This window comes from Myripristis murdjan, chromosome 23 (assembly GCF_902150065.1).
Source record: "Myripristis murdjan chromosome 23, fMyrMur1.1, whole genome shotgun sequence".
Lineage (NCBI taxonomy): Eukaryota > Metazoa > Chordata > Actinopteri > Holocentriformes > Holocentridae > Myripristis > Myripristis murdjan.
The window spans coordinates 24,057,642-24,070,617 of record NC_044002.1 but is presented as its reverse complement, the minus strand read 5'-3'; the positions used below and the strand labels follow the sequence as shown (position 1 = coordinate 24,070,617).

Genomic DNA, 12,976 nt, shown 5'->3' with positions numbered 1-12,976 from the left:
ACAGAAAAAAAAAAAGAAAACCTGCTGTGTAATGGAGCAACGTTTAAAAGGAAATCCTCGTTAGCTTGACTTTATATGAGTGTAGTGCCCTTTTTTATTTCTGAAAATTTGTCAAAATATTGTGGCAGTCATTTGAAATCTAATCTGTGACACTCTCTCTCTCTCTCTCTCTCTCTCTCTCTCTCTCACACACACACACACACACACACACACACACACACACACACACAAAATAAAGACAGGTAAGCTTCATAACAATTAAGAAATTACATTTATTGGAAGCTACAAATTTAACTAACTAACAAATTCCATTATACAGTTTCTGCAATACCGTGGTTGAATATAAACAATTTTGTGTGTGTGTGTGTGTGTGTGTGTGTGTGTGTGTTGCTAAAGTGACGTCTCTCTGGAGTCTCTGGGCGGTCTGAAGGTCAGGATCTCTGTGAAAGTGTGACCTGCACAAACACACAGAAACGATTATGAACGTCTGTCCTCCTCTCAGGTCAATTTCAACGTGGTCACTTCTCTTTCATAACACACACACACACACACACACACACACACACACAGCAGGTTTTATGTTTTATAAATGGAAGATGGTGATTTTGTGACCTTTGTCGACCTCTACTGGCAGCCAGCAGGAGCTACAACACTGAGGAATGAGCCAAAGTCAGCTCTGATTGGCTCTAACAGGTTTCTCCCAGCACCACTAGAGGGCGGTGCAGCGGGAGGTTTTCTGCCTGTTTAGGGTTGAGTTGAGTTTTAAGGAAACATCATCTGATCTCATCATGTGATTGGTTGGATTAGACAGAAACCAGTTTGGCTACTTTGATGAAAGATGGAGCCGCTGCTTACAGGAACGTTTGGATTTGATGTTTATGTAAAGACACGAGCGCTGGTCTTGTTCAGTTTAAATTCGTCATCAGGGGATTAAATTAAGTTAATTAAGTCAAGTTAAGTTTCCCTTCACTGCGTGAAAATATTAAATGTTTTTCTTTATGAGACTGCCTGCACCTCATCCTGTCTGAAGTAACTAATTCAACATCAGCTAGCTAGCTTACCTTACATTACCTTATGTTATGTTACATTATGGCATTCTACACTATGCTATGATACATTACATTACATTATGTTACATTGTGTTACTTTGCACTATGTTGCATTCAATGTTCCATGATGTTATTTTACGTTGAGCTACTTTACATTGCACTACTTTACACTAAGCTACTTTACATTAAGCTACTTTACATTACGCTACTTTACACTAAGCTACTTTACATTACGCTACTTTACACTAAGCTACTTTACACTAAGCTACTTTACACTAAGCTACTTTACATTACGCTACTTTACATTACGCTACTTTACACTAAGCTACTTTACATTACGCTACTTTACACTACGCTACTTTACATTACGCTACTTTACATTACGCTACTTTACACTAAGCTACTTTACACTAAGCTACTTTACATTACGCTACTTTACACTAAGTTATGTTATGTTACATATATTATGCTACATTATATCACATTACAAGAGGCCTGGTTACCATGGAAACTAGTGACACTGCACTGCTTGGCATTCAATGCTAGTTATGTTTCTTGAAATATAAAATTATTTTGTCAGCCACCACGTCATCCCTCAGCCGGCCCTTTCTCCCACAACTTCACACACCTGCCAGGCAGCCAGTAATATAATATAGGTTCCTGATTAGTAAAACATTTAATATTAATTATTATCATACTTATAATAATAATATATTGATTTATAATATATAGAATTTATAAAGCACTTTTCCAAATCCATGTTACAAAGTCCTTAACAAAGGCAGCAAAAAATATATAAAACAAGTCATAAACTGATCGGGTTTTAAAATAAAACAGATTTTTAAAAAAACAAAAGAATTTGGAGTATAAAAACCAATAAAAGACTATTTACTGTATTAACTCTATTTATTGTATAATTTTGCTGATGAAGTTTTGAGTGGGAGTTACGTTTCCACTGGTCGAGCGGCAGGTCTGTGTTGTCCATGGAGTGATCGTACGGCAGCGCCTCCGCCTCCTCCTCGCCGTCTCCGAACTCGCTGAAGAACGGCAGCGTCAGGGCGTCGGCGGCGCTCACCCGGCTCTCCGGGTCCAGCAGCAGCATCTTCTCCAACACACACACCGCTGCGACACACACACACACACACAGTCAGCACCGAAGATGAGCAGCAGATGCTTTACCTGTCATTTATTGTGTTCACATTGCCTTTTATATGTCTGTTTTTTTTTATTCTTGCAGCAAACAAAGTGTCTCTCAGTCGAGGATTAGCAGGGCAACAACAGGGACAAGCGAAAACTCCACGTACCGTTTGAGCTCGCTTTGGAGAAAATGGAGTGCAAGTCCTTTTTGGGCACCTTTGGCAAACTTCTGATGTAGTTTTTGGCCTGTCGGAAGAAAAAGAAGAGAAAAGAAGTGGATTAGTGAAGCAGGACAGAGGCTATGTGTCTGTTATTCGGGGTATTTATGGTCGAGTTTAGCCGATAAGGAGTTTCGAAGCCAATACTACTACATTTTTAGACTAAAAGTGGTGAGAACTGGTGGTTAATACATGTGTTTATCAATTAAAGTTAACCATTTTTACTCCACAGAAACACTTAAGCAATTTAACACACTTGTGAATTCTTGTCAGGGTGGAGAATCCTTAGAAAACAGCAGTCGGAGCATTTTAGAAGCAGAAATAATCACCATTTTAGATGAAAACCACACAAAAACATCATTGAATATTTCATTTTGTAAATACAACATGATAAAAACCCAAAACAGGCAGTTTTATGTGGCGGTGGCCGCGTCGGGTCGCTTACGTCTTGGCTCTGCAGCTTCACAACAAAGTCCGCCGTCGGCGTTCCTGTGATTTTCATGATTTCTCTCAGCTGGTCGAGGTCTGACATCATCAGGGTCAAGGGTCGTACATGATGAATATTGCTGCTTTATGTTATGATCAGATGTGGGAGGTGAGAACCGGCTACTGTTGATATAGCCTACTTAATGAAAAAATAAACAGTATTTAAAGGGGTCAACCTGCAAAGAAAACATCAATTCTACATTTCATAGGTTTGATCAGCTATGACATTGGTATGTTTATTGATTTTTTTTTTTTTAAAGGATTAAAAAGAAGACACTGTTTCTGCAGTTGATGGTAAAATGATAATTGGCTGTGATAATTTCCCGACGTTACAACTAAAAACTTTGATTTTTTTTTTTTTCGGCTTGAAATTCGACTTGTAATTGAATGCCATATCAGAACAGGGAAGTCAGACGATCAGTAAAATGATATTTGTTGTCTTTATCACAGTAACAGCAAAGACTTTCTAGAGGCCAGTCTGCATTTTATTGGGAGGTGTTTCCACTATTCTGTCCCTCCTCATTTTAGATAAGTAAGGGGGACAAAAAATGAGAAACACCTCAATATAATGTAGTCCAGTACAAGACCTCAATAATTAAGAGAGAATTACAGTGACACATTCTCCACAATGTCGACACAAACTGAACATTATAAACTTTGTGAAAATTTACAGCAGAACTATTGCAGTAGACTGTACAGGTGGAGCTGATAAAGTGGATATTCTGCTGTGTAGTGCTGCCCCCAGTGGACAAAAGACTGTACTGCACTCATGTTTTTCTGTCTCAGTGTGAGACAGTGGACGTGGTTTGGATTTCTCTCTCTCTCTCTCTCTGTAGACTTTGATCACACTGGGCAGCTTAAAAAATAAAATAAAATAAAATAAAATAAAATACTGTGCAGGACAAAAACAAGAGAACAGGTGCTGAGACGAGGTGAGGATACGATCGTTGCCCTTGAACAGTGGCTTTCCCAGCAGCATCTCCGCCATGATGCAGCCCGCCGACCAGATATCCACTGCAACACACACACACATACATACAGACAACACACCGTCAACACACACACCCCCTCCTGATGTTCACTTCTTAACCCTCCTGCTAGCTTCAGATTTACCAACTCCATTATCTTAAACCTCCTGAAAAGCATTATAATAAAAATTGTGCCCCAAGTTTATGTGTCTGTTTCTTTCTAATATAAAACATAACCTCAGTTCTTGTGGGAATCAGGTTTTTCTCCCTCAAACGTCACATTAACTATCAGTGGTTGTGGTGCTACTACAGGTGTGCCGATGTCAGGTGAGGGCCCTTAAGAAAATCAGAGACAACTGAATTTTTTTTTTAATATTATAAATGGCATGTTATAGTTCCTCAGTGTCATCCAAACCAGCTAAAGCCAATGTGCGTCAAACCTAGTAACACCTACAGCTACCAAATGTGTCCAGGGCATTGAAAATTATTTTTACCCACTTGTCCCCACTAAATGAGGAAAAGCCGAGAAACATGAGGCCAAAATAACAAAAAAACAAAAAAAACAAAAAAAAAACAAAACGATGTTAATCATTTATTTAGAGATATTAAACACTGAATTGGGTCAAATAACAGGAGGGTTAACGCTAGGGCTGGGCGATTATGGCAGAAATCCAAATCACGATTAATTGAACATTTTACCTCGATTACGATTAATGAATGATTATTACAGATTATTATAGCTTGAATCTTTTGCAAACAAAACGGCAATGTCAAACTACAAAAAGCTGCATCTCTTCTAAACAAATATTATAATAAGTAATATTATTGCTATATTATTATTAGGAATAGTATATATATGCACTAATAATAATATAACGTGCCTGCATAGTAAGCAGGCTATATTAATTTCTCAGAATTTTGCTCCCTAATGATTATTTTTATCATTATTATTATTAGTAGTAATAGTAGTAGTAGTAGTAGTAGTAGTAGTAGTACAATAATTAATCATCAGCATTTAGGCCATATATTATTACTGTGGACCGTGTTTATGATGACAACAGGAGCATTTTGTGATGTGACGTGTTGTGGTGTGGTAACCGGAATAACAGACATGGGCAGGATTATGTCGGTTAAGGGCCGTAAATGTCGGTTTCGATTATTTTTCAATTAATTGCCCAGCCCTAGTTAACGCACAGGTGAGGCGAGAGGCGGCGGGTTACCGGTCTGCGTGTAGTGCATCCAGTTGAGGATGACCTCAGGAGCTCGGTACCAGCGCGTCACCACGTAGCCCGTCATCTCTGCGTCCGCCTGCCGCGCCAGACCGAAGTCCAGGATCTGAAATAAAATTTAAAAACAAACGGCAAACTGTGATGTGAAAATGTAGCGACGGGTAATAAGTTCACCTGTAGGTGGCGGTATGTAGCGACACGTTACCTTCAGCTCACAGTCCGGGTTAATGGCTAAATTTCCAGGTTTAAGGTCCTGTCGGCATGCAGATCCAGGAGACGGAAAAAAATAAAAAAATAAATAATAAAAATACATGTTAACATCGGAGAGGACAGTGGATTTTGGGTCTTAGAAAATGCTGACAACCTGGCAACAGACTGATGACAACATAAATGATATTTCATAAGCATACACTCCAATTTCATGCTTATACTTAACTGTTTAAGAAATAATTCATGGATAAATTATTTAAGAAATTGTTTTGTTTTTTTTTAAAGGAATGTGACCTGAATATGGATACGGTCATTATTTAATTTGATTTTTTGTTCTTTTAACTAATTCTGAATTCAGTTTTTCATTCACTTTAAAATTCATTTGAAAACAAAAATATCATCTTCACTTTCCTAACGCACAAGTCAAAGCACAAAGAGACTACTGATCCCTGAGTGTCGACTGGAAGGCAGACGACTTTCCCGAGGCTGCACATTCAGGCGTTCAACATGAACATGACAAATAATCCGTTATGCATTTTTTCCCTTCATTTTTTTGTATTTTGACACTAATCTCTTTCCATGCAATTACAAAAAATTAGCTGAAGTGAGTTAAATGGAATTGCATCTGCTTTTTCCTTAATTCTGAAAATCCAACATGACAAAGCGAGACTAGGAAATGTCACCATGGGACGAGAGATTTCAAATTAAATGTTCAAAACTGGAATCAGCCGACAGATTATTGGCTTCACTCGAGTTAAGAAAGACATGATTGCACCACACACACACACACACACACACACACACACACACACACACACACACAGACACTGAGAAGCTGCTGTTGTTGTGGGTGTCGGGATGAATGGGAGAGGCTGTGAAAAGGAGCAGGAGCCCGACCCCCAACGCTCAGAGTGTGAAAGGTGAAAGGTCACGCACCCGGTGGATGATCCCTGCAGAGTGGATGTACTGTGGGGTGCAGAGAAAACCTTCAGTGACTCGACTGAAATTCACTTAAATACAACCGATCAAAAGCTGTAATGATAATAACGATGATTATGGTAAAAGTTGCGGCAAGGCTTCAACCTTGAGTCCCCTGAGCATCTGATAGACGAGGAACTGCACCCTGTCCTCCATCAGCCGCTCCAGCTTCATCAGCTTGCCCAGGTCGGTGCCCATGAACGGCATCACCAGGTAGCTGAGGAGCAGAGCAGGAGGTCGTCTGTTTGCACTCATTATCGATTTCAGAGGAGGAGAGTACGGCGGCCTATCAGGGCCACTTCAGGGGGAAAAAAACATAGAGCCAGGGTAATATTCTTAGGAAAAACTCTGAATTTCTGAGCTTAAAGTTGTAAATGTATGAGAAAAAACTCACAAATTTTTGAGAAAAAACTTGGAGAAATAGTTTTACTTTTTTGTCACATGTTGACTTTGTGACTCTGGGCTCAAATCACCAGCATTTCCTTCTTACTAAATCCCCGAGGAGGAGAAAAACTAGTTTTCCAAGTTTTCCTCTCAAAAATTTGTTTTTTTTCCCCTCAAAAATTTACAACTGTAATCTCAGATTTTCTGATTATTTCTTGCAAATTTGCAACTGTATAATCTCAGAATTTTTTTTGTTTTTTCCTTATGAATTTGTGAGTTGTACTATCATAAATTTATGACTTTAATCTCACAGAATATTTTAGTTTTTTTCTTGCAATTTTTTAAATTCTATAATCTGATTTTTTTCTCATAAATTTGTGAGTTTTTTTTCTCATAAATTTACCACTTTAATCTCAGAGAATATCAGGGTTATATCTCACAAATTCTCATTTTTTCTTGGAAAATTACTCCCCCTCCCCCAGCTCTGTGTGCACACTGCCAGTCAAAAGTTTGGACACTCCTTCTCATTCAATGTTTTTTTTTTTGTTTGTTTGTTTGTTTGTTTGTTTGCTTTTTAATAATGTTTATTATTAAAACATATTCTAATTTGTTTAACAGTTTTTTATTTTCTATATAATTCCATGTGTGTTCTTTCATATTTTTGATGTCTTCAGTATTAATCTGCAGTACACTGTATAAAATAATAACAATAAAGAAGAACCACAGGATGAGAAGTTGTGTCCAGACTTTTGACTGGTGCATCTATTTATATTTTTTTCTCCCTCCTGTGGCCCTGACACATCGGCGTAAGAACCTGCAGGAACTTACAAGTCGCGGAACTTGTCCAGTGAGATCTCCGAGGTGAAAACATCCAGCAGGCCGATCACCTGTTCAGAGACAAACACAGAAACAACATTTAATACAAGAAAAAAACCTCGAGGCCATAAAGCTCAGCCAAGCACACTGACACACTGGAAATGAAGACTTAACTTGCAAAAACTCATAATAAAAATTGAGGAGGAATGGGAAGTAAACAAATGATGTAAAATATTTCATATGTAGATATTCTATTCTATAGCTTTTTTGCAGATATATTTCATTATATATAGAGTCTATGCAAAGGTGAAAAGTGTATAGATTTTCTATAAATATATTTTAGTATTTCATTATTTATTGTTCTTACAGGGTATGCAAAGGTGTTGTTTTTTTGTTTGTTTTTTCTTATTTATTATTATTTATTTTGTTACTTGTGTTTAATTTTTCTAAAGATACATATTTCTTCTGGTGTTATTAGGTATATTTTGTGTAGTCTCCTATTGTCCCTGTGCAATGTCTGGATAACCGAATTAATCAAATCAATAAAGTCTATCTATCGCAAACCCACCAGTGTGCCAGAGTCATAAATAGGCTAATTAAGGGCTACACTTCATCTCTGTCCCAAATCTTCAGTTTGGCTCAAAGCCTTTACAAACTGATCAGCCGAACTCTGCACTTCCAGCTTCTAAATCCTCCCTGAAACCCATTTCCTCTGTATTAGGAGCAAATCAAGGGTTTTTTTTGTGTGTGTGTGTTTTGTTTTTTTGGAAAAGACGCTCACATTTTCATGCTTCATGTGTTTGAGCAGCCGCAGCTCCCTGTAAGCCCGCTTGGCGAAGAGTTTGGACTGGAAGGGCCGGTGAAGCTTCTTGATGGCAATTTTAGTTCCTGTCCGCCGATCCAGAGCCGAACTGTGAGAGAGAGAGAGAGAGAGAGAGAGAGGGAGAGAGAGAGAGAGAGAGATGAGTGAGTCAGTGCTGCAGTCCCTCAGCTTCCCAGATGTTTTTACAGACTAAACTGAAATCAAAAATTGTCAAAAAAAAAAAGTGTTAAGTTAAACCACAAGTAGTGTTATGCTTGTCATATAAATGAGTCTGTATTGCTGTGTGTTTAACACAGAGTGCAGGTCGGGATGGATGTTTTTGTCCGAACTCGACCCAAACCCAAGTTTTTGCTCGTCCTCCATCACTGGGTCACATTTACCACCTGAAATAGCCTGTTGCCTTCAGTGTCATCACGTAAACTCCAGCACTGCACAGGAAGCTGCTCAGGACAGACAGCAGCTCCATTATTTGTCACTAAAATAACACCGACGTGACCAAACCCGAACATAATTTCTAAACTTGTAAATCCAGTTTTACAATGTTTCAGCACCATTTAGTGACAGAAAATTACAAATGGGGCGTTTAAGTCTTAGAATGTAAAAATCGACACATATTCAAGTCTTTATATGAACTCCCACTAGAGCTGATTTAACAGCGGTAGACGTTTTTGACTGTCTGATTGGCTGTACAGCTCTCCATTCAACATGTGTTATCTCCAAACAGCCGTTCCTGAGAAACCAACTGAAACATTTACTAACATGGAAAAAATAATATCATTGAAAATAATATCACTGCAAATGTGTGAAAATAAATTGTTGGACTAAAATGTCATTAATGTAGAATACTGTGACACATTGTTGAATCTTGTGGAGAAATTTGATTGTATGAGCAGCAAAAAATAACAAGATTCATTGGGGGAACTGCAAAGGAAAGACAAGCGCACAATCTGAAGATGAAACCAGCGGTTGAGCGATATGAAAAACAAAAATAATGAACAACAACGGCAGCGAAACAGAAAGCAGGAACAGCTGTAACTCGAGGGCTGACATGTGCTGGCTGGATCACAGATGGAGACGGATAACTTTCTGTTCCCCAAACTTCATCAGTTTCACAGCAACTTCACTTCCTCGTTCCTCACTCACATGTCACTCAAGTAACCAATCATAGGCTAGAAGCGCCTAAACCCAGGTAAATATGAAGGTAAATATGAGGAAAACCACTGAGGTAGATTCAGTTCAATTCTGTGTTTATTACTGAGGTTGTAGTTTGCAGAGGTCTTGTACTGGACTGCATTATACTGAAAGGTGTTTCTGATTTTTTGTCCCTCCTATTTATATACAATGAAGGGGGACAGAATATTGGAAACAGCTCTCAGTAAAATGCAGTCCAGTCCAACAGCAGCACTAACTATGAGCTCAATGCCAAACATAGAAGTGAATGAACACCTCTGTTACTGTGACAACAAGAAAACCTGAGCATTATAGGCAGCAGGAGAGGAAACTTTATGGCACAACAGCTGGATTGGATTGGATTAGATTAGATTATACAGGTGGAGCTGATAAAGTGGCCACTGAATGTATGTTTTTTAGTAAATCAACTCAAATATGAATTAACTTAACCTCTTCACCTTACACAATTGTGGGGTGGGTGGGAATGTGATGGGAATAATTAGGATAAAGTGATTTCCAGTCCCGGCGGTGAGAAAGCCACCAACAGGAGCCGTTACAAGACAAAGAGCCGGTGTTGTAAACTGCAGTCGGGCTCTTTGACTTCTCCCAACAAAACTCCAACAATGAGGCCCTGCCGTTTCTTTGTTGAGCCTCGACCACGCAACACAATGCAGACAGAGCCAGCTGTGCTGCAGCCAACAGCAAAGCAAACACCCCACAGAGGCTCAGCACACCACCACCGCTGCTGCTGCTGCTGTCCCGGGACAACATCACTCAACTGGGGGAAATGGTGCCAGGGTAAAAACCTTTAGCTACCAGAGTAAAAGCACAAAGTCAAAATAAAGGCAGGGTGAAAGTTGTTGTTCTGTTTTATTTGCATTCTGTCCTGACCTCTCCAGCCTGGTTTACTTGGCAAAAGACACATTTCCTTTTTGTAATTCCCACAATTCAAAGTCCAAAGGTGAGAGGACAAAGACTTTGAAATACACCCCCTTAATTAAAAACCTAAAACAAAAATAAAACTTAAGCAAAGCCCTCAACACCACATTTCACACACACACACACACACACACACACACACACACACACAAAAACCTGTTTCTGCTCAGTGCCTCCACACTGGATGTGACTTGGAATAAACTTTCAGTCATGTTTTTAATTACATAAGGGTCTAAGTCCTAAAGCTGCCTAAAACACACACGACGCAGCAGCTCTGCCACGGTAACGACACTAAATGTAACTCGTTACTTTCACATTTTGAGTTTGAGTTTCACAGCTGAGATGAGGAGCGTCTTTTTTTTTTTTTTTTTTTTTTTTTCATTGTGCGTGAAAAAAAAAAAACATGAAACAGACGAGCCTCTTCTGCGGGCCAGCAGGTGAAAACACTCTCGGTCGATATTTCTGAGATTGTGCGGTGATGTTTTCTCCGCCGACTCACCACACTGTGCCGTACGCTCCTGTCCCGACCTGCTTCAGGTCCCGGTACCTCTCCGGAACCTCCCACGCCGTTTTGTTGACCTCCTGCCGGTAGAATCCCGTCCTGGCCCGCACAGACATCCCGGCGGCCCGGCTGAGGTCAGGATCAGGGTCCAGCTGCGGAATCACATGCGGAGCAAATCCGGATTCCTCTGCGTCAAAACCAGCAAGTGCGCAGCGCGTCCCGCAGCCGAGGGGAGAATTTGGTTAGGGGCACATTCCTCCACACACACACACACACACACACACACACACACACACACACACACACACACACACACACACACACACACACACACACACATTGTTGGCTCCTGGGTGTGTCGTCTGAGCGTCCAAACATCTGCCTGCCCCGAGGAAGCCCCCTATAATCCCCCGATAGTGTTCTTATGATAATCTTATGATAACAGCCTTGGGCACTTTATGTTGATTAAACTGTTACCTCAGCCGCTGATCATCATATAAACTACCAAATAAAATAAAACAAAACAAAATAAAATAAAATAAAATAAACACTATTAATTACAAATTATCTTAAGCAAAAAAAAAAATGTTTTTCATGCCTTTTACTCATTGTCCTTAGGCTACATCAGTTTCAATAATTTAAATTATAATTTTCTTTAGACAATCAGTATTTACAGCGTCAGCCAAAAACTGAGTTTTGTTGTGTTTACACACCTTTAACTACCAAATAAATAAAATTAAATTAATAAATAATGATAAATTAAATAAATGAAACTAAACACTATGAGAAGCAAAAATTAATATCTTAAGCAAAAAATATGTCTTCATGGCTTTTACTCATTATTCTTATATCAGTATCAATAATTTAAATTACTTATTAAATTTGACTTGCAACTGTCTGCTGTATAGTTCTGTTTTCAACACTCCACTACTCAGCACCTTAACTGTTTATTTATTATTTATTATCTATATATTACATCCTAGGTTAATATACATTCACACTGTTTTTCAGACTGGAGGGAAAGTGGTGATTCCATAAGAGGCCGAATCAAGTCGGTTAGCTCCTGAATCCCAGTATTTCATATTCATTACCATCTGTATATTTCACATCTCATATCTCTTTTTCTTAGGTTAGCCCTTATTGTATATTTTTAGTTTTAGCCTTTATAGTCTTTATTGTATATATTTAGCCTTTATTCTATTTTTTTTTAACTTTATTATATGTTTCTACTGTTGCTGCTGGAACACCAGAATTTCCCTGGTTGGGATCAATAAAGTATATCTATCTATCTATCTATCTATCTATCTAAATTTGATTTATTTAGACAATGAATATTTACAGAGTTTCATTGGGTTTACACACCATTACACACTTAAATTATTACAATTTATTGTGTTACCTTTAATATTATGTGTCATTAAGCTGTTCTTTTTCATTGGTTTGTTACCAGCAGAAAACATGTGAGGGACAATAAATAGAGACAAACAGAAAGTCATTTTTTTTATTCTGTCAAGCCAAGACCCAGAGATGATGATGATGATGATGAAGATGAGGAGGAGGACGTGGTTTGAAACCCGGTGCTGACATTCAGTTCAGTGAGTGGAAACTTCATGGCATACTGTTGAGTGACATGCCACCACGTGACCAAGAGACACTTTTTCACTTGTAAAACACACACACACACACACATATTGGTTTACATTCGGTTTGCAGTTGCGAGTCAAATCCACCACATTAACAACATCGACATGGGACACGTCAACACGCAGGAAGTGGACGAACGCAGCTCGAACGCGGCGCGGCCGAGATGCCTCACCGCTGTCCGTCTGCGCTCAAAAAACTTTTCAGACATTTTTGTGGCCGCTACATACGCTGCTCCAGTGTGAACCCGCACAAATGACCTTCACTCGGGATGTTCCCCCCCACACTTTTCCATGTGGAGATGAATAAAACAGCAAATTGGAGATGCAGTTCTAGGAGTATTTCTCGGAGGCAGAAATAGTCTCATTGGTGCTGGAAAATGTCGACCCGGCTCAGATGGCGAAGCTGGGTCACGGTTAGCTGTAG

At 39.1% G+C, this 12,976-nt stretch overlaps 1 protein-coding gene across 1 annotated transcript; it reads right to left on the bottom strand.

Annotated features, from left to right (window-relative positions):
* Positions 1-286: 286 nt before the first annotated feature.
* mapk12b (mitogen-activated protein kinase 12b) lies at positions 287-11,128 on the bottom strand. The gene is made up of 12 exons (XM_030046152.1): positions 10,907-11,128; positions 8,257-8,386; positions 7,488-7,546; positions 6,381-6,492; positions 6,234-6,263; positions 5,293-5,340; positions 5,079-5,193; positions 3,833-3,904; positions 2,850-2,929; positions 2,354-2,432; positions 1,998-2,171; positions 287-455 (listed from the first exon to the last, which is right to left on the bottom strand). The coding sequence occupies exons 1-12, from the start codon at positions 11,023-11,025 to the stop codon at positions 391-393; spliced, it is 1,083 nt and encodes a 360-aa protein (XP_029902012.1). The 5' UTR covers positions 11,026-11,128; the 3' UTR covers positions 287-390.
* Between the last annotated feature and the right edge of the window lie 1,848 nt (positions 11,129-12,976).